Raw genomic sequence first — 21,225 nt, 5'->3', positions numbered from 1 at the left:
TGAGAGTGCGTTACGGTAGTTGTGTCCCGCCCCTCCCCCATCCCCCACCCAGGCCTTTTAGATAGCAAGTGGAGTCTTGGCGCGCGGCTGGGAGAGCCAGCCTTTGTTGACCCCATTCCCTCGACTCAGGCTCTGATGGAGAGGGTCTCTAGGTAACCTAAGACGCTTGTCTGGGACTGCGGTACGAAGTCAACTCAGCGTCTGCAGAGACGGGAGTATAGGTGTTAAGGGAACCCCACATTTCGACCCGGAGAAGGAAAACAGGTGTAACCCAGAATAGATGACCACCAGGGAAACTCAGGAAGCCGAGACTCCAAGGTCTAGGCTCCGGAGCGTAAGGAAAAGCTGGAACAGCTCAAACCAGGAGCTAACCGGTGGGGCTTGCGTGACTGCGTATGGCTGTCTGCAGAACTAAACCTACTAGGAGTAGAAGCTGCTGAGAAGGAGAGCAGAAGGCAATGCACGAAAGTGCCAAGGAAGACGTGTTAGGATTGCCGCGTGTAGCGGTCGACTGTGCTTAAGTTCCTGGCAGCAAGGTGAGGCAAAACTACGTTTTTTGAACAGGGCGGCAGTTCCGCGCGCTGCAGAGATGTTACGCCAGGGCTCCGAAACAAGGTGGCAAGCAGGCAGGACCCTCCTGAACTCTTCGGAGTTTCGGGGAGCCGCTAGGGCCCACAAGGTCAGGCATGGCCGCAGTCACTTGCCTAAAGGGGTGGAGCACTCAACTCCCCAACTCTCTCTACAACCAACTTTTCTACCCTGCCTGCTCGAAAAGCACGTGCATGAGAAAAAGCAAAAGAGGCGAATGTGGCGCTGGTTATCAGAGACAGCAAACTTTGCTGCTCTATACGCTTTTTCCGCCACGCGCCTCCGTTCGTTCACGTCGCGGTTACCGTAAAATATCTATCGAATCACGTAACCGCTCCGTCGCCATCCCAGCCTATAATTTTGGACATATTAGCTCTCGGGAAAAGTTAAAAAGCGCTGAAAATATGGTTCTTTCCCTACTACTCAGTTGAGGGTTCCCGTACATCGCCGAACTCTTTTACTCCGCGAGCCAGATAGTGTGCGTATGTGCCGCGTGCTGCAGTTGGCCGCTCCCAGCGCTCTTCCCCACGACTCCCACGTTTGTTCTCTCATGTATCAATCGAAGCTTTCGCTTTCACGATTCCGTTTGCGTGTATTGTTAGACTTTGTTTTTATTTCAGAAGTATGAGTAACTTAAAAAACAGGTAACCTAAACACCCGCGGCTGCGTACTGTGCAGGGAATGATGTGAATCGGCACCTGCTGCTTTCCATGGGACCTGGTTCCCGGGGAAGTTGGCTAACACAGAGGCCTGGAGTGGAAACTGGGAACGTCTACTGAAATCGCTGGCGCGCAAGAAGAAGGGTGAGACGGTCTTCCACTCGCTTGCTTTTAGGATTAGGGAAGTCGGTAAATGTACGATCCCGCCCCCACGTTGCTTTTCTGCAGACGTGTAGGACTTAATTGCAGCTACGGCGCGTGCGCGGGTAACGTTGTGTAGCTACTTTGCCGAGCGCAGCGGAAGTATACGTTCAAAGGACTTCGCACTCGCAAAGGAGCCGTCGGCGGCAGACGAGGTTCTCCTGCGCTTCCGAACTCTTAATCTCGTGGACTTCAAAAACAAACTATCGACCCACAACAGAGTAAGGGATTTTGATTCCGTTCATCTGCCTTCCAGTTGGTTGTGTCGATGAGTGAATATTCTTTTAAGGTATTTCCACCGTTTGGCTTTGGCGTTTTGAGATTTCAGTTATAGGCTGTTGTTGGAATATGGCTTTGCGGGATAGGAAGGGCGAGCAGCGGTAGGGCTGGGGAGCGACACACTTGGGCCTCCACCTTTGTAATAGATTGAACGGCTGGAGGCAAGCCATCTAGCGAGCTTTCCCCTATCACTTGCTAGAGTGGGCACGTTCCCGCGTTCTTGAGATAGCCACCTCTGCTGATATGTGGAATAGGGCGAGAGAAGGCTTAATGTACTATAAATAAGCATTTTCTAGAAAGTTCGCGATCTCCAGCTAGCGGCTTGAGCGCCTGAGCGTGTCTCCACCGTCCGAATGGTCGCCCTCCGGAATGGATGATTTGCACACCAGGGCTAAAAGAAATTTAATTTACTGTTAATAAGCATTTTCCAGAAAGTTCGCGATCTCCAGCTACAGGCTTGAGCTCCTGAGCGTGTCGCCACCGTCCGAATGGTCGTCATGGGGCATAGACGAATACGAAAAAGGAAAGGAGGACTGTTATTTAAAGTGGGGTGGGCGTATACCTAAATACCAGTTTATTCTAAAATAAATAATTGTGAAGAAAGCGCACTTCAAAAAGGTTTTTATGTAGGATACCAGTGCTGCCTTGCCCCGTCTAAAGTAGACCACTCTACATTTTAGCTTTTTTTTTCTTTTTTTCCCCCGCGCTTATTAGGAGGCTAGGGAAAGACAACTTACTGGTATTTGGTTCCCGATGAAGTTTCTTGGCTTAAGAGAAAAGTTAAGAAATAGTCTCACTCCAGAACTTGTTGTCAGTAGCCAACACAGACATATATGAGTGTTTCTGATCATCTGACAGTTCTGTGCTTCTGAATGTTTGATTAGTGTAGTCAGGTAATTGTTTGATTAGTGTAGTCAGGTAATTGTCACATAATTTTTTTGTAGAGGGCATTTAAATGCTGGGAGATTAACTACAGGCTTCTATACTTAGACATTCGAATAATACTTTAGTTCTTGACATTTTTCACTCCATTAGACATTTACCTGGTCTGGATTTGCAGTATTCCTATTTATTTTACATAGGTGTTTCACCTCTTTGACTAGGGCTGCAGTTGGCCAGGATTAGTGTGGTCCCATTTCTTTCCAAGGCTGGTCTATATTTTGTAGTTACAGGCTGTCATTCATCAGGATTGCCTGAGATTGGAAGTAGGTAATGAGTATTTTCTTCCATTCTGGGGCTTGAGATCCCCTGCATTGTTCTTTGAGGCCCTGTCACCAGTAGGTGCCTGAGTTAATTAGTAAGTTTTCTCCAGGTCAAGGAATTACACAGCTTGTTGGAAATTCTCTGGGCCCTTCAGGGTATTATTGGTGCACCTGTGACACATCACTCTAGACAGAAATAGAGCCCCTGTGGCTGAAGAAAGGGAAGAAGAAGAAGGTTGGTGGGTTGGGACACTTGTGCAGGTGGGGCCAGTGTGCATTGTTGAACAGCTAATATTTGAGGTCTCCAGGAACAAAGTGAAATGAAAGGTGCTGGGAGGTCTTTCCTCTTAACCCTTTAAAGGTAGTGAGAATCGTATACTGGAGTTCGTGGGGAACAAAAAGTCTGGTGGATATTCCTGGAGGCAGAGTATCCTTAATGAGGGAGAGAATGGGAATCTAGACCTGCTATTATCCTTTCTCTTCTCTTCACATCCTGGTGAATCACATTTTATTCTTTGACAGCACAAAAGGAGGTGCTAGAAGATCTAGTTTGACTTGGTCATCTTAGTGGTGAAACTGAAAATAGATATTAGAATGTTTCCTTAATGAACTGAGTTTTAGAGAGGCATATACAAATGTCAGTATTTCCAGAGAGGATTCATACTGCTATTTAAGCATGGGAATTTCTCAGAGCTGTATATGATCCCATGGAGTCTTTGACCAAGGTTGATAGAGGAGGAAAAACTAGGCCTAAAATGCCAGGCCAGTGTGTACTGGTGCACATTGGAGAGAGCAAAGGGGTTCTTGAGTTGGTATAAATAGACCTTCCTTAATCATGGACTTGCAGAGAGAATTAGAAATGAGCAGGGAGACAGCCTACAAACGTGAGTTGGATACTGATGTGCAGATGCTTTTTAATTGTTTTAAAACTTAAAATAGTGGAGATATTTGTTTAGTTATTTCCAAAACTTGACATTAGTGGATGGGTTAAGGTCAAACCCTGGAAATATTACTAATTCTTGCATTTACTCTTTTCCCTTGTAAACCCATGTGGCACTGGTTTGGGAATGTCTCCCGTTGTAGGTACTAGTCAGAACAAACAGGAAATAAGGAACTGGGGAACAGTATGTTTTAGGAATGTTCAGATTCTTAAGTGTACCTGATTAACATACAGGGAGACAAATCTAGACAGTTGGACTCAGATGTACATACAGAACTAGAGATAAACTGGGTAGCTGAAATGTAAACATGGATTTGCAGATACACAGACATAAAGTATATCTGTGTTCTGAAAGAAAATAACAGGATTTTGTTGAATAGGAAATTGACCAGAATTTTTGTAAGCTGTTTCTGCATGCTATGAAAAAAGTCATTAGGAAATACAAAAACAATGTATAAACCCATACTTACATACACAGACTAAATGACAAAAACTCTTTAAAAGTTTCCTGAGATTTTCCTGCTGAGAGAGACCACACAGGCAGGGAAGCATGGCCCTCATGACCACATTCACAAACTCTTTCTCAATGATATAATGCATCGATAGCTAGAAGGAAAATAAGACTAAAGGACCTAGCTAAATGTGGATGGCCCCCAATTGCTGTATTTACTTCTGGTTATATTTTCTTCTCTCTGGAGCCTGGGGATAAGGTTATATGTTAAACATAATGGAAGATTTTAAAAAGATTTTGAATGGATGATGGTGGAAAAGACAGGAATGCCTTTCAACTTTGAGATGGTGGGAAGTGGATGTTTTTTGTATCCTATTTCTTTGGTGTTGCAGGGCTTAGCAGACAAGGAAGGACAGAACTGAAAAAAATGTGACCTCTAGGAGGATTAAAGCAGTTATGTTTTTATTTGCATTAAATTTTTTTCTAAAGGAGTCCATGGGATGATGGCTCGCATAGTGTGGATTACCAGCCACTTTGATGACCCTAGATGCACATTTAACTTTGGGCTCAGGTTCAGTTTGCTCCCGCTGTCTATTTGCAGTTTTCTGAGCCCATTTGAGAATTCCACTTTTAAATGGGAAGACCACACATGGGTGAAGTCTGTCTGAAGTTGGAAAAGGAAGGGCTAGGCCCTGGACCGGGTGAAAGTTCGAAGCGTGGGCAAGACAGTACTTGGTAGTGCCCAGCAGCCCTAACGTTTGTAGTTTGGCAGTTTTCTAGAGAAATGGCACTGGGCCTAGTAGATCCAGCTGGGTGCAACAGGGTGGAGAATGTGTGGGTCCACCTATGCCTTGCCTCATCCGTCTCCCACTGGTTTAACCTATATCCCCAAAAGCCTAGGCTGAAAGAAACTATAAAGATCCTTTGCTAGCCTCAGAAGGGTTAGAGAGCGATGCTTTTTGTAGGAAAGGACCTTCTCCTTACATCTAGGCTGTATTAGTGTCTTCATATGGTTTGGGGCTGGTGAGGTTTCATCCAGGTAGCGAAAGCCAAGCTGGCTAGGGCCCTACCCAGTTTCTTTGAAGTCTTTATGCCCTGCCAGATTCCTTCAGTATGCAAATAGTCTACCTTTTTGAGGCATGGATTGTGTCTGTCAGAATGAGAAGCACCTGGGGTGAGAAGTGGATGGCCTTTTCTGCCTGTAGCTGTGAGGGCCAGATGGTCCACTTAGGTCAAGCTAGACCAGACAGCTTTTGCTGTTTGTCCTTATTGCGTTCTTGGGTAAGGATATTTTATTTTTATTTAGAAAGAGTTCATTGAGGGCATCTGAAAACAGAATGTTTACACTGTATTTTAGAGTCAAGTCTGCCTACTCAAAAACTCATATTGGCACCCATCTGCCTCAGTGTTCCTGATGAGTCCACCCAGGAAGTCTGCTTGGATTAGAAACTCCTGCTGATAGCATAAAACTTAATTCATAAGCTTAGAGACAGTAGGAGGACAGTGATCAATTTAAGTTGATCTGGAGCTGGGCTGAGAATTTAGATTTTAAATTATTATATTGATTTACATGCATAAAGTAGGCATGCTAACTTTAAACAAAAAAATTAAATTTATTAATTAGGCGAAAACTGGAGGAACTGCTGGGAAAGTTGCTAAGTCAGATGAGTATACCAGGGGCAGAACAGGGGAGAGGTCCAAGAGCTTCTAGAGGTCACAACTTCAAGAGAGATCTGTGCCCTTATGATAATTGTAATTACAGGAGCCTTGGCGTCTGGAGGAGCACTGGGCCTAAGTGTCCCTGCTGGCGTTGGCCCTTGGTTGTAGAGTCTGCAATGTTGGATGTGGTAGTTCCTGGAGCATCTGAAAATCTGGGAGATTAGGGTTGGAGTGAGGAGAGGATATTGGTCTCCTAGGTTTGCCTCCCAGCACTTCAGTGTTTTTCAATCCCTGGGATGAAAGGCTGGAGAAAAGAAAGGATACTCCCAATTTCTCTTGGGATTGACTTTTTTGGGGGGACATGCAGGGATCCAGTGGGACCCAGCATTTTGTAGACTACTTCTGAATTTTGCAAGCCACTCCCAAATCTTCTACCAAACCCTCACTATCTGTGGTTTTCTTTAAGCCTTAGGAAAGGAGCAGAGGTTCTTTGCTATATGTAGATAATTTATTCCTTTACGTGGCAAAACTTAGCTCCTAGGAAGAGGAAATCTATGAGTAGCAGAACATAACCTTGCCTATTCTAAGTTACTTAGAGTAGGGGAAAGTGGAACCTTCTTGGGGGAGTATTGGTTCACAGCAGGATAATTACAGTAGGCAGACTGTAGGTTGTAGGGAAAACTTGCAAAAGGTTTTTTAAATGGACCAAAAGATTATAGGATATAAAAGAAACTGGGTTTAAGCCTTCTTGTGCCCAAGTTACTAGAACTTAAGTGATATCTTTTTATGCCTCTTTCAATGGAGGAGACTAAGGAAGTGTTCAAACGTTCAAGTGTACACTATTGAAAATAGGTATTTAAAACAGAAAAATCACATTAGCAATTTACTCCTCTCTGCACTTCTAGATCAGAGTTTGATCCTGGCTTATTTTTATTAGTTGTGTGACTCTTTGGCCAAGTTATTTGTGCCCCTCAAGTGTCAGTTTCTTAATTTGTAAGACAGATAAAGACTGGACTAAGAAAAGAATACTAGACACATAGTTGGGCCTAAGGATAAAATTTGCTTTATCTGATGGGTCATATTTCTGTAGATTGCTCTTTAATTTCCTGCTGATACTAAATTCCCTTTCAGATTGGTTAGGCATTTGGTCCTAGATCTCTGAACAAATCTACTCACACTGCTACTCTGGGAAGAATCTGTGCATCACTGAATGACTGATATCTGGCAATATATACTTCAAAATGTGTCCCTGAAAGACTAGAAAAGGGAAAAAGGAGTTAGGGTGAGGTAATGTTTGCTGTGCTTTGGGTTGTGTTGTGTGTGGTTTTGTTTAGTGCCCCTAGCAAGAGAGGTCAATTTCTCCGCCCTTGCACATTCAGACCAGATGTATTCCTTTGCTCCTGGTTATCTATAGACCATCGATTACAGGCTATCTTCCTGCGTCCGCATTACGATTGAAATTGCCTAGAAAGAGATATTTTTTATTTCCTTGTTTGGATCTTTTTTAACATCCTGGAATTTTTTAAAAAAACAGACTGGACCCTAGAAAAACTGCCATCAAAAAAGAGGACATCTTTTCAACAACACTCTGTGTGAAAACTTCACAGCAAGGTGAACAGTAAGAAGGATTGTATGTATGGGATGAGTGAAGACAGGTGAATGTACCTGTTTGCTTTTGGCATGAGGAGGAAGATTATTTCTTCCCCTTGGCTACTGTACAGACTGAATGTTAAAGCCTCACTTACCTTCTCAGCCAAATGGCCCCCAAAAAAGATGGTGGAGAAAAAGTTCCACAAAGCTGCCAGCCCTTGATTAATAGCTTTAACATGAAACTGGATTCAGGGAAGGATTGTGGCCCTTTAAGATTTAGCCATTACAGTACCTTTCAGGATACTGTGTTCTTAATTTGCCATTTTATCCTTAGGAGTGAGAATTCTAATATTGTATCAGTGGAATAATATAGTAGATATTCTTTTGTGACTGGCTTTTGTTTTATTCACAGAGCATAATGTCTTCAAGTTATCATCTTTCTTATAGCATGTATCTCTATTTCAGGTTTTTTTTTAGGGTCAGTCGCATTCTATTGGATGTATTTGTTTATCCCAGGATGCACATTTGGGTTATTTCCTATTTTGGGCTATTTTCAGTAATGCCCCTAATAAGCATTGGTGTACAGGTATTTGTTGGAACACCTGACTTAAATTCTTTTGTTCATATACATAGGAGTGGAATTCTTGGATTATATAATTATATGTTTAACATTTTATGCACCTCTCAGCCTACTTTTCACAGTAGCTACATCATTTTACATTTATACTAGCAAGAGTTGTTCCAGTTTTCTCTATATCCTCTTCTTGATGTGTTTTGTTTTTTTATTGTGGTAAAATATACATTATACAAAATGATGATTTTAATCATTTTAAATGTACAGTTTTGTTACATTGGAATACATTTACATTATCGTGTGGCCCACTGCTGTCCACCTCCAGAACTTTCATATTTCCGAGCAGAAACTCTACATTACACGCTAACTTCCGATTCTCCCATGCCAGCCATCCTGCTTTCTGTGTATTTGTCTCATTTAGGTACCCCACATATATGGAACTATACAGCGTAATGTCTTTAGGGTTCATCAGTGGTGTACCGTATGTGATACTTCCCATATTAAGTTTGAATAATATTGTAACAACATACTATATTTTGTTTATCTGTTCATCTGTTAGGACTTCTGGGTTATTTTGCACCTTTTGACTAATTTGAATAATGTTGTTAAAGAAATGTTGGTGTACAGGTATTCATTCTAGTCTCTACTTTCAGTTCTTTTGTGATTCACCCACAGTAGAACTGCTGAGTATTTTCATATTTGCTTTGTGATTTCTTGTGTGACTTTCTGGTTTTTTAAAAAGTATGATTTTTAATTTACACACATTTTTTGGTTTTAAGTTTCCTTCTGTTGATTTCTAGTTTGATTTTATTGTCCAGGAAGGTATGATTTTCATCTTTTTAAATTTGTTAAAACTTAAGGTTTGTGGACTAACATGGTCTTATCTGGGTAGTATTATTATATGGCTGTCTATATTTTCAATTCTATTAGTTTTGCTTCTCATGTTTGCTGCTCTGATATGGTGGAGATATTGGTTAATTTGCTGCTCTGATTTGGTGGACGTATTGGTTAATTGGCCCTTTTATCAATGTAGTTCTTTGTCTCTCTTGACAAGTTTTTACTTAAAGTTTTTTTTTTCTAATATTAGTAAAGGCAGCCAACTGTTTGCCAATTACTATTTACATTTATCTATCTTTTCCCCATCTTTTTACTTTCAGTATATGTCCTCAAGTGAGTCTCCCTTAGAAAGCAATAGTTGTCTATGTATTATTAACTATTAGATAACAATAATCTGTAGTTATATTGTGTGTTTTTATGTAGTTAATCTATTTCTTTTGATTGGAGAGTTTAATCAACTTACATTTAATGTAATTATTGATAAAGACAGACTATTGTCATTTTGTCTTTTATATTTGTTAAGCATCTGTTCTGTCATTTTCTCTTATTGGTTTTGATTGTAGTGTGTTGATTTTCATAGTGTATGCTTTGATTTCATTCCCATTTCTTTTTATGTAAAAAATCTAAGTTGTAATAACATATTTTAAATTAATGGTGTACAGAAATTTTACTTATTTCTGTGTCCACTCTCCCATATAGATGGGAAAAATTACATCTTCTGTATATTGTACCCCTTAACATAGATACATAAATTTTCTTATTCTTTTGTCTTATAAATTCTAAGTGAGACTTAATGAACTTACGGACCTAGATGGTCATAATACAAATTCCTTTATTTATCTATTTACCTTTACCAGAGAACCTTATAGCGCAGAGCCTTATTGTGTTGTTATGTAGCATCCTTTCATTTCAACTTGAAGGATTAGCTCTAGCTTTTTAAAATCTAGAAACAGTCATTTCTTTTTTAGTTTTGAAAGAAAGTTTTGCCATACATATTTTTGGTTAACAAAGATTTTCTTTCAGACTTTTAAATTTATCATCCTTAAATCTAAATATCAACATTTTGTGTGCTTATAGACTACTAGTTGAATACAGGTACAAAGAAAGCAGGTAGCAGCACACTGCCTTAATAAGGGTTTGTATAAGGAAAAAGTAAGCCCTGTTAATATTTTATTTTTAGTTAACTTTACATCTTTCTGCTCTGTTGTTTGGCTGATGTCACATTAAACTAATTTGTAGATTCCCCTTGGGCTGGGCCTAGCTTCTTTGAAAGAATATCCTAAGTAACACCTATGTTGTTCTTCTGCAAAGGTGGATGTAACTATGGCTCATTGGATTGATGGCCAGGAAGCATTGAACATGGACCACTCTGGACTTAATCAGGAAGGGTTCTGTGTCTCTTCTAGCTTGTGTGGACTGAACTCAGAGGAAGGCGAAGAGGCTTCCATGAACAGTCTAGGTGGTCTTGTGTTTTCTTCAGAAAGAAATACAGAGGTACAGTTTCAGTTGAATACACCTGAGATGGTGGGCATGTGTGCTGTCTTAAGAAATCCCACAGATGACATCAGTGCTATTTATAAAACACCACCTACAGTACAAAATGATGTGCCCACAGGAGAAGCACTAGGCTTGGATAGGCCTGGCTGTGACAGACAAAGCCCTCTCAACATCAGTGACACTACTTGTCTACAGCTGCCTTTGGTCAACCCTTACATGGAGGGTGCCACACCAGCCACCTACCTTTTCCATAATTCACCAACTAAATATTCCCTGAATGTTTCCAGGACCTCGCTACCTCAACAACCCTATAGTTTGGCCCAGCCACAGCATTCTCCGGTCTGCTCCCAAACGGAGCACTTTCTCTACCTGCCACCAACTTACCACATCAATCCCCACAGCCAATCATCCCTGGCTTCACCCATGAGGCTGTCTACACCTTCAGCCTCCCCATCTGTGCCACCTCTAGTCTACTGCACAGACAAAAGCCAGCCCTGGAAGATGACTGTGATGCCTGGGAACCCTGTTGATTCCTCTGCTTATTCTCACATCCAGAACAGTAAACCCCTTAGGGTATCCTCTGCCAAGCCAGTTACCAGTGACACAGCTCTCCTGTTTCCCCCTTTGCCTTCGCCTTCACCCCAAATGCATCTTCCTTTGGAGCCCACTGCAAACACCTTCGAATTCCATAAGCACTACACTAGAATCTCCAACTTGCCCTCTGCCACCCTGTCGAAGCCATACATGACAGATGGCAGCAAGTTCCCCATGGCGAGGCTATCTAATAGCAAGTATCCTAAGGCTCCACAAGGGGCCAAAAGTACCGAACCACTTCCTAGGCACTCTCAGCAAACAGTGGGTCAAGACAGGAAAAATGGCAGCTCACCTCTTCTGTTGGAGAAGCAGATGATTACCAAAGACATCACCAGTAAGCCACTGGAATTGTCTTCTAAAGTGGTAGATGTTGATGCTTCCAAAGCTGAGCACATGAAAAAGATGACTGCCACAGTTCTTGTTCATAGCAGATCTGGAAGTGACTTAGTCTTCTCTGGAAGTGAGATTCCAAAAGAAACCTTATCTCCTCCAGAAAACAACTGTGCCATCTGTGGATCTGAAATCATTAGCATGGCGCCCTCATCCTCGGTAATGTGTGACCCCAGTACAAAGGAACAGAACGGTGGCAAAGGCATGTTACTGAAAAACAAGACCTTGGATTTGGCAGTACCACATCAGCAGAATTTTTTGTGTCCCCATATAAGTGTCACAGATACCATTATCACCAATGTTTCAAGATCAGTGTTGAGCACCGGTCATCCAGCCTTTATGTTCCCAGTTACAAATGCTAATGCATATAGCTGCAAGACCAGCAGGAGCTCTGTTGACACCTCTTCATCTGTAATTCAGCACATGGGCCAGCACCAAACCATGCCTGCCAAGCATAGCTGTAGCACCAGCAACAACAGTGTCAAAACCAGCAACTCAGAACTGACCTTCAAAGCAAGTGAGAATGGACTCTCACCAAGCTCAATATTTCTTTCTCCAAATGAGGTCTTCAGGTCCCTACCAGTTCCCCAGTCTAGGAGTTATTTCCCTTACCCAGCACCTAAGAGCATTTCTGTAAGTTCCCTACCCTTACATGGCCAGCATCCTGTCTCTTCTCACCCAGTTTTGTCCCCCAATAGCAGCATCTTTCCTGGGCACCTTGACCCCAGGTATGAACAACCTTACGGACTACCAACAGGCCAGCCAGACTTTGTAAACCACAAAGATGGACTGGAATTGGTACATTCCATGTTGATACCTCACATGCCCGTAGAGATCACAAAAGAGGAGAAACCGGAAAGGAGATCCTGGTCCCATGAGAGAGCCTGCTATGAAGACTCAAACCTTCAGAACCAGTTTTCAGAGATGTTGGAAGCTAGCAGCACCAGGTTACTTCCAGATGTCTCCAGTGACAATAACCTAAAGCCAAACCCCAGCTGGAATCAAGGGAAAACTGTTGTCAGAAGTGACAAGCCTCTCTATGTAGACTTCATCTGGGAAGAGCAAGATGCTAAAAGAGATACAAATGTGTCCAAACACAGCCTTGCAGCTGAGAGTGTTGGTCAGAGCACTGAGCCCACTAAGTCCCCAGCTGATTTGGCTCTGCAGCCACACTGCAGTTTTATCTCTCAGAGAGAGGACTTAGGACACATAAGTGACTTCCGTGAAGCCTATAGTTTCAAACACTCTCCAAGCCAATCAGTCTTCAGCTTAAGCAAGGAGAATGTTCCAGTGGGAAGCAACAAAGAGAATCTGGGGATGCCACTCTCCACTTCATTCCTGGAGCCAACCGTGGGGAGTGATGGTCCTCCTGTAACTTTTGGTAAAACCCAAGAGAATCCCAAACCATTTTGTGTAGTTGGTGCCCCACTGACTGTGGACATCACTCCTACCTGTACCAAAGACAGAGCTGATGAGGCAGAATCAAATGATGGCAAAGTGGTGAAGCCAAAGCCATCTAATCTGACAAAGAGAATCGCCAGCTCTGCTGGTTACATTGGTGACAGATTCAAGTGCGTCACTACTGAACTGTATGCAGATTCCAGTCAGCTCAGCCGAGAGCAGCGGGCATTGCAGGTGAGCACCCCCACCCCAAATTCAGTAATTTTACCAGTTGTCAGTTTTTTTAGTATGTAACAATGACCAAGGAAGTATGAAAGGGCAGTACACTGGGCAGATTTGGTTAATGAAACTTATGTTAATTTAAATGTATGAAATGTGACCAGTCAGGGGATGTAGTGACAGCACTTGGGAGGTTTGTGAGTGTGAATAGTTTCTATTTTGTAGATTAAATAAGAATTCTATTCAAATGGTGATATCAGAAGTTTTAATTATTATGAAGGCTATTTGAAGAATGCATAATGTTTACTTATCAGTTGCATTTGTTGCTCTGCCATTGCTGTATATTAACCGTTACACCTAGTAGTAGTGTTGAGAATGCCTTATGTGATACTTGGTGGAGGTATGTGCTAAAGCATGCCTGTGGGATTCATACAATCTTCATATACACGTGTTGCATAACGGGACATAGCATGTATTTTAGTTGGTAGTGAATTATGAATTTCCCAAGATTTTTATTTTTGCTTGAAAGTTTAGTAAAGCCAAATTGTTTTTCTAATGTCATAAAAATTTGGCTTATTTTTATAAAAATGGATGAAGTTATCTTAATGATATATTGAGTGCTCACTTAAATTACATAGTGGAAGGATTACAAGAAGATAGTACTTCATGTCTACCTGCTGCTCACAATAAGGTCAGTTCTCTAAATTTTTTTCAAATTATAATTGTAGGATATTATATACAGTATTTAGACTTGAATTTCATTTATAAATATACAAAGGGAAGTTTATAGTTTGTGTTTATTTTTGTTCGTTGCTCATGTTTTCTTTTATGCTGTTTTTTTGGTATTGTTTTTGTTTTATTTGCCTCCAAAAGAGAATGTCTTTCTGCAACAATGTATTCATCTGCATACTGATATATAACACATATCTCTACATATCTAAAAATTTATAAAAAGAATGTGGTAAAAGACCTTTATTTCATAAAAAATTCATGGTGCAGCAAACTGTTTTTTTTTTTTTTGGAAATACTTCCCTTTAAGGTAAGGCAAATGAAATAGCTTTTATATTTTTATCCATTTCTATTCTCTTTCTAGCGTGCAATGATACGTTTCTCAGAGCTGGAGATGAAAGAGACAACAGGTGGCCACTCAGCAACCAAAGACTCTGAAGTACGTAAATTCAGCCCTGTTATCTGGGCAAGGCCGCAAGGTAATCAGAACAAAAAGCAGAAGTCAGTGGCCCTGGAGAAAAAAATTGCTAACCAGAATGACAATGAAAGAGGTGAGTAAACCCAAGAAGGTTGTTTGTGCTACCACATCTTTGAAAATGGGATGACTCTACACCAAGAGCTGAGGGAGCTGAGAGGAATCTGTTCACTTACTGTTGTTCCATGTTCCCTTGATGGCTGCTGAAATAGGCTGCTCTTTCCATCTGTGCAGGGAAGGGCTGATGATTCTTTAGAACTGTTGACCTTAAAGAAATACAAAACCAGGTGTTTCAGCATCAAAATGGGTTTATTTGGGAGCAGCAAAGACTTTCAATTTAACACATGTTTTTAATGGCCAGCATGTTTTCTAGACAGCTAAGGACAGGAAGTTCATTTAGAGTAAAGGGAAAGAAAGGCAGAGGTGCCATTGTAAACAAAGAGTCCACACTCATTGTAAATAGAGTATAGTGGCTTTTCATTGGCTGATTTGTAGTCATCTCTTTTTGGCTGAGTGTTTGCCAAAGGAGAAGTTCCTCCTCCTTTCTGCTGGAGTAGAAAACATCTTCTTGTTATGGATAGAGGATATTTTTCCCCCCTAGTTTGGGCAATGGAGTGGTAGTGAAGAAGAATTTTTCACTGAAATGGCTAACTTTGGAATCAGCTTTTCTGGTTCTGTAGACATGCTTGCTGCATAGGCCAAAGGGCAGAGTGGTTTCAAAATCAGCTAAAGACTCATCCTCTTCTTTGATTGTTCTGTCTAGATAACAGATGTATTGCCTTCACTTGTTAAGAACAGATGTATCGCCTTTGCTTGTTAAGCCGTGTAAAAGTAAGGTTACCCCTGATCTCGGGCCCCAGATCTTCAGAGTGCTCGTTCTTCTGGGACTGCCGGCACAATAAACCTGAGTTCTCTTACTCTCCGAGTGCTGCTTGGTTTCTTGCCAGTCTTGTTTCTGCAACGGTAGGATATGAGAATTTCCTATACAGACCGTCCCAATTCCAATCAAAGTGATGTTTCTGCTTACTAATGTTTATACAATGTTGTGGCATCCAGAAATGAGAAACCTAGGAAAGGTTATTTCCTGGGACACATCTGTTTTTTCAAAGAAGGGCTGGTCCAGGAGTTAGAAACAGTTTAATACATTATAGAAATGGGTGCATCAATTTGGGAGTGACTTGTTTAAGAAGTGAATTAATTTGAAAATAACAATGGTTAGGGTTTTCATTTACTCTATGACAGCACAGACAGCAGAGTGAAATTTTTTCCTTAAAAGTCAACAAATAGAAAGTTTCTTAAACTTGGAGATTCATTTATAGGAACCGTCAGTGGGAGAGACAAGGAAGCATCGGTCCATTTGGCTGTGGTGGACATAACACTTGCTCAGAACAGTGCCTGGCCAAGAATTGGAGGAAGCACGAGTCAAACAGCTTCGTGAAACTTCTTAGCTCAGGAAACCTGCCTTCCAGCAGAACACCTTTATGTTTTATAAACTGCTTTGAGCTTAGAAAAGATTCACTATGCCTCTTCTGTAGATGATGTTTTTTTACAAGATTAGTCTTTGCTGAAGATGTTCTAATTGCATGTTGTGTAGGGTATTTAAACTTTAATCTCTGTGCTCTCCCATTTTGTTTAAGTTTAAGCTTCAGTAGTGGAGTGGTTGCTTTGCCACCGTGACTTATTAATGTTGCCATAGTGATCCTTTTGTGAGGTAATGCTATGGCACAATGATAAATCTGTGTATAGTGTAAGATTGTGCTGCATGGAGCAAGTATTAAATCCTGACCACAGCCATGGTCACATCTGTTCAGACAAACAGACATGGCTTCCTTTAAAAAGGCCAAAAATAACAGTGATACTGGAACCTAATGTTTATCTCTATATCTCCTTTATCCTTAAGGGGATTTGTATTGGTAGTATTTGAAATGACTTCATTTTAGACAATACAGGTTGATATTTGCAGGAATTTCACATGGAATTTGACCTGTATATCTTGGGAAGTAGGTGAGTGTTCTTCAGGATGATGATAATTTTGATAGTTATGATTAAGGTTTTGGAAAGACTTCACTTAGGAGAATTGAATCTTTTAAGATGCAGTACTAAAAATGCCTCAATTATTTTCCTTTTTTCTTTTCTCATAATGGCACTGGTGGTTGGAGAGACCTAGTTTAGGAAAAGATCCTCTTGTGAAATGGGGAAGAAAGCAACTGTGCATGTTGATAATTTCACTGATTTTACCAATGAAGTGTTCATTTTAATCTTCAGGATAAGTAACCACAGACATCACAGTGAGGAGCCTCTGGATACATGACAGGCATAAAAGAGCCATCCCAGCAGAGATGGCAGGCATCCTTGCAGTATGCTCAGTGTCCTCATAGATGAAGGGGTGTCTTCTAGATGTAGGCAGATGAGAAATGTGGAAGAGACAGGGGAAGGGCTCAACTTGTACAGGTGTTCTCATTCAGTGAGGAGCAGGAAGATGAATATGGCAGTCATTCACTATCTGCCAACACCTGTGAAATAAGTAATGACAAGTCTTCCATTTTTTGTGGCAGGAGATGCCAGCCCTATAGTAAAGTCAAGTGAGTGAGATATAAACTATCTTCAGTGTTAGCAAGTTTGCAATGAAAAATTTGTGAAAAATGTTCTTCAGAAGGAAGCCTCTTTGGTAAGGGTTGAGGCTTTTAGAGATACAGGTGGCCATGATACATGGGTTACTCTATAGATATGGAATCTGAAACACTAGAAACTCATTCTTAATTTAACACTAAGGTATGTAACAATGATGATATGGCAGGGCCTGTCTTCAAACCACATGGTTTGAGCCAACTGAAAAGAAGCATTTTTGGAAATGAAGGTCTTTACTATATAATGCACACAGTAAGTTACACTTGAATGAAGGCATGAGAAAGAATGCCAGTTGGGGTGTCTAGAGCCCATGAATGTACAGAGTGTTTCTGAGATGTTAGGGTCTCAAGGACCTTCCTCCTGGACAGGAAATGGGAGCACCTTCTTGGTTTCAGTGATGTGAGAAAAAGGGCAGATAATGACTTCTGGTTATTACATTGAGTTCTTTGAAGTTGTCTGTCAACGTTGTGCTAGGAAACATTTCTTTTTGCTTTGCTAGACTTATGTTCAAAGCACTGTTGGTACAATCAGCTTCCTTGCCTTCCTGTGCTCCTCTTGCATATAACAAACGCAGCAGAGAGAGACCATTGCTTTTGTTCATCAGAAGTTGGACTTTATTTTGACACTGTTTCCTCCTCTTCATCAAGTCTCCTGTTGAGTCAAGTGAATTTTGGTGTTTTCCCTTTTGTAGATGATAACTAGTGGACCTTTAGTTTCTTTACTGCATCATTCTATTTATTTCAAAATAATAACCTCAGCAAATGTTTTTTGTAGAAATTTTTAGTTCAGCCTTGTATTGATTGGATCTTGCTGCCAAAAGAAAGGGACTATGTGTGTTTAAGAGGTAGTGTCAATGCTTTGTTTTCCTTATCTTCAGTCTTGTTGCCTCCTGCCGCAGCTATAATAAGATAAAATGTCGACACTGTTTACTAAGTAGGACACATTTGTATTTTAACCAGTTCTAGTATAATATTCTGCTTTCTGCTTTGCTACTTCAGAGTTTTCAGTTGTCTTTCCTTTGGAAACTTCTGTTTTTGAGGGTTTTGTATCTCTAATATGAGACCCATAGTCTTCCCTGCTTCCAAATCCTGCCTTCTTACGGTGACCTTTGGGCCTTCTGTGTTATTTCTCTCTCCTCTCCAGGCAAGTGTAGTGCTGGAAACAAACACAACCCATTGGAAGTCCCAGAGGACAAAGACCTGCCTGTGGAGAAGTACTTCATGGATAGACAGCCTTTGAGCAAGCCAACTGCTGAGCACATGGTCCCAGATATGCTGCATTGGCTAGACAGAAAGCACTGTGTCTCAGATGAGAGTACCCACACTGAGACCACTATAGAACAGCTGCCAGAGAAACCTCTTCTGAAAGCCAAGCGGAAAAGGGTCTCCAAAAGTGAGTTGAGTCTGCTTTAGCTACCTGTGTAGGCAGGCAAAGGTGGACAGATAGGAGTTTTTAACATGCTCTCACCAAATGGCACCCAGGGGGATTCACAGGGTGGAGCAGTGGTGGTTCTAAGTCCCACTGTGGAGCCCCAGGGAAGTGTTCACACCCAAACCAGAGACAGTAGCTCAAGCTAAAGATGGCTAAAAACAAATGGGCTTCTCTCAATACTTGTTCACAAGCTCTGGTAGACAGTAAGTATACTCCTACTCTCCCTAACCATTAGTGATGCAGGGGATTTTTTGGATTAATTTGCAGTTATTTCTCTATTAGATGACTGCCCTGAGAGGGGAATTATAAACCGTTCTTAAGCCACTTAGAAAACCCATGTTATAGTGAGCTCACCAACCTAAAGGAGTGCATTGAATTAACAGGGCTCCATCCTAAAAAACAACGCCACTTGCACCGTAGAGAACAGTCCAAGCAGCAGAGATCAGCAACAGAGAACAAACCTAGTTGGAAGGGCAGAAAGGAAATGACCCAGGCAGTTTGGCCTGAGGTCACTTCCCGGGACAATAATATCTCCAAAGATAGACAAGGACAAGACAGGACAAGGGCAGAGGCCAAAGGCAACAGAAGCTGGTTGGAAGACTCTCTAATGTCTGGTGAAAATGAACAAGGTATGTGGAGGCCATCTTGTGACTGCACATCACACTTCTGGAGGGTAAGTCATATACCTGTGGGAGAAGGCTCTTGAGAGAAGTTGAGCACTGTAGAAGTTGACTGACTCTGAGGTAAGGCAGGTGGGCAAGTAGTTCTTTCATGAACTTGCAGCCTCCATACTTCCTTCTGGAATATACAGTGAGTAGTGTAACTGAGAGGAGGGAGCTCAGCTTCCTGGGCTGCTAATCACCCAGCGCATGGCTGGCATGAAGGACGTCTGCATTACCCCAGGGGCTAGGCAAGTACTCTTAGTCCAGTCTCAAGCTGTGTCTGGTCACCAGTTCCTGAGAACTTGCATGACCACCCTTGGGAAGAACCTGAGTACCCAGGCCTACTGGGTGGGGAGAAGAACAGGAAGGACTGGCTTCTGAATTCTTGATGCTGCCTTTTTAAACAACTTGCACTGACGTTTTATGGGTTATTTTCCATTTGAATGTAGGACAGTTAAAATGTTAATTCTTTGAAACATAATTAGTATATCTTTAAAAACTGAAGCCACTCCAGTGGTGCTAAAAATGGGTTTTCTTCTTTGCACTGCTGTAATCGTGTAACACTGCTGCTTCTCCCCTTTCTTCTTGCCCCCATCCCTTTAAGGCTTTTCAGTATTCTCTAGTTCTCTTTCCATGAAGACTCTTTCATCCACCAGTGCAAGGAGCAAAGAGGGGGCTCAGCCAAACTACGTATCAGCCTTCAGCTTGTATACCGAACATCAGAAAATTAAAGAAAGCCAGAATACAGATATACTTTGCACAAATGACAGATATGATTCTCAGGCTGCCTCTCCGCTGCAGCAATACACTGACAACAGTGAGAAACCATCTGGGAAGAGACTGCGCAAAACCAAACATTTGATTCCTCAGGAGCCCAGGCAGGGCCTATTAATGAGGAATTACTGCATCAAGAATGCTGATTGCAAGGTACCTTTTTGATACTTCTCTTCTGAGTAATATGGGCAAGCTCTCTGTCCATTCTTCCTTGCCCACCTCCTGACTACTTCTCAAGGACAAAGCTTTTCTTTTCCTGCACTCTTCCCTCAAAGCCATTGTGAAGTCCTATGGGTCATGTGTACTGGTAGTTGTGTAGCTTCAAACTTTTGAGAATGAAACCCTTTCTCTTAACTCACATCTGCTATCCATCTCTCACGCAAACGGAAAAGAATAGTGCCTTCTTTCAGACAGGTTTGTAACTCTGAGAGGGGGGTAATGATGGTGTTGTAAGATGTCTTTAAATGTGTGCACTGCCTGATTTTGTGATAGGTCACCATGCAGAGATTGAGAAAGCAGCCTGAGCCCAGTTTTGACTGTGATCTGTCACCAGTCAAGCAGGACAACAAGCCATCTGACTGTTTGCAAGAACTACGAGGACCTTCTCAGTCCTTAAAGCTCCCACACTCAAGCACCCCTCCAGAGACCACCCAGTCCTGCCCAGTGCCCCCAGAAGCACGGAGACTTATTGTCAATAAGAACACTGGTGAGACCCTCCTGCAGCGTGCCTCCCGTCTTGGCTACGAGGTAACTGTTGCATTCAGAAACCCTAGGCTGCTATTCCATGAGTTTGGAGGAGCTTGGTGCACAGTGGCGGAGGTGGGGGAATATTTGTGTTAGCCTCACTGGGCTGCCTTCTCTTTGGTGGCTTGTTCAGTCCCAGGGTGAAAAAAAAGTCCTCTTTGATGTTGTTATTCATGCAGGTAGGCTGCTTGATATCCTCTCTTCTCATTTATTTCTGGTATAAAATATGATATAATGCAGAGCTTGACAACTGGAGAAATTTTAATGAGAAATTTTGGATCATGATTAGTAACGGGGAGATAAGTTGTTAGCTTTATTTTGGATTGCTTGTGCATAGGACAGAAGTCTGTACAAAGTAGATGTTGAGTAGTAGCTTGGGAGCAGCCTTCTCTTTCTGAGAGAGCAAGAAAGCCTGAAACTGAAGAGGAGGGACTAAGGCTTTGCCTCAAAGTCACTGCCCATTTTACTTTCCATTTCATTACCCAGCATGGCTGATATCAGTGATACCTTATGTTTTCTGAGCATTTGACTATATGCTTATTATAAACCCACATAGGTACATAGTCACTCATTTCATCTTTTCAACATCTTCACAAGGTAGTAACAAGTAGTATCCTGCTACTTGACAAGGACACTGAGCTCTCAAATGATTAAATAATACTTGTACAGGTAGTAATCCAGCAGCCTGGCTGTAAACCCCA

General features: G+C 41.8%; 1 protein-coding gene across 1 annotated transcript; it reads left to right on the top strand.

Annotated features, from left to right (window-relative positions):
• Nucleotides 1-805: 805 nt before the first annotated feature.
• Nucleotides 806-20,620, top strand: LOC120594051 (BCL-6 corepressor-like). Its single transcript, XM_039852083.1, has 8 exons — nt 806-894; nt 1,528-1,669; nt 10,292-13,096; nt 14,175-14,361; nt 18,057-18,305; nt 18,728-18,973; nt 19,611-19,933; nt 20,273-20,620. The coding sequence occupies exons 1-8, from the start codon at nt 806-808 to the stop codon at nt 20,618-20,620; spliced, it is 4,389 nt and encodes a 1,462-aa protein (XP_039708017.1).
• Nucleotides 20,621-21,225: the final 605 nt, after the last annotated feature.

Source organism: Pteropus medius, unplaced genomic scaffold (assembly GCF_902729225.1).
Source record: "Pteropus medius unplaced genomic scaffold, Ma_sr-lr_union100, whole genome shotgun sequence".
NCBI classification, from domain to species: Eukaryota; Metazoa; Chordata; class Mammalia; order Chiroptera; family Pteropodidae; genus Pteropus; species Pteropus medius.
This window is presented reverse-complemented; position numbering and strand designations above follow the sequence as displayed.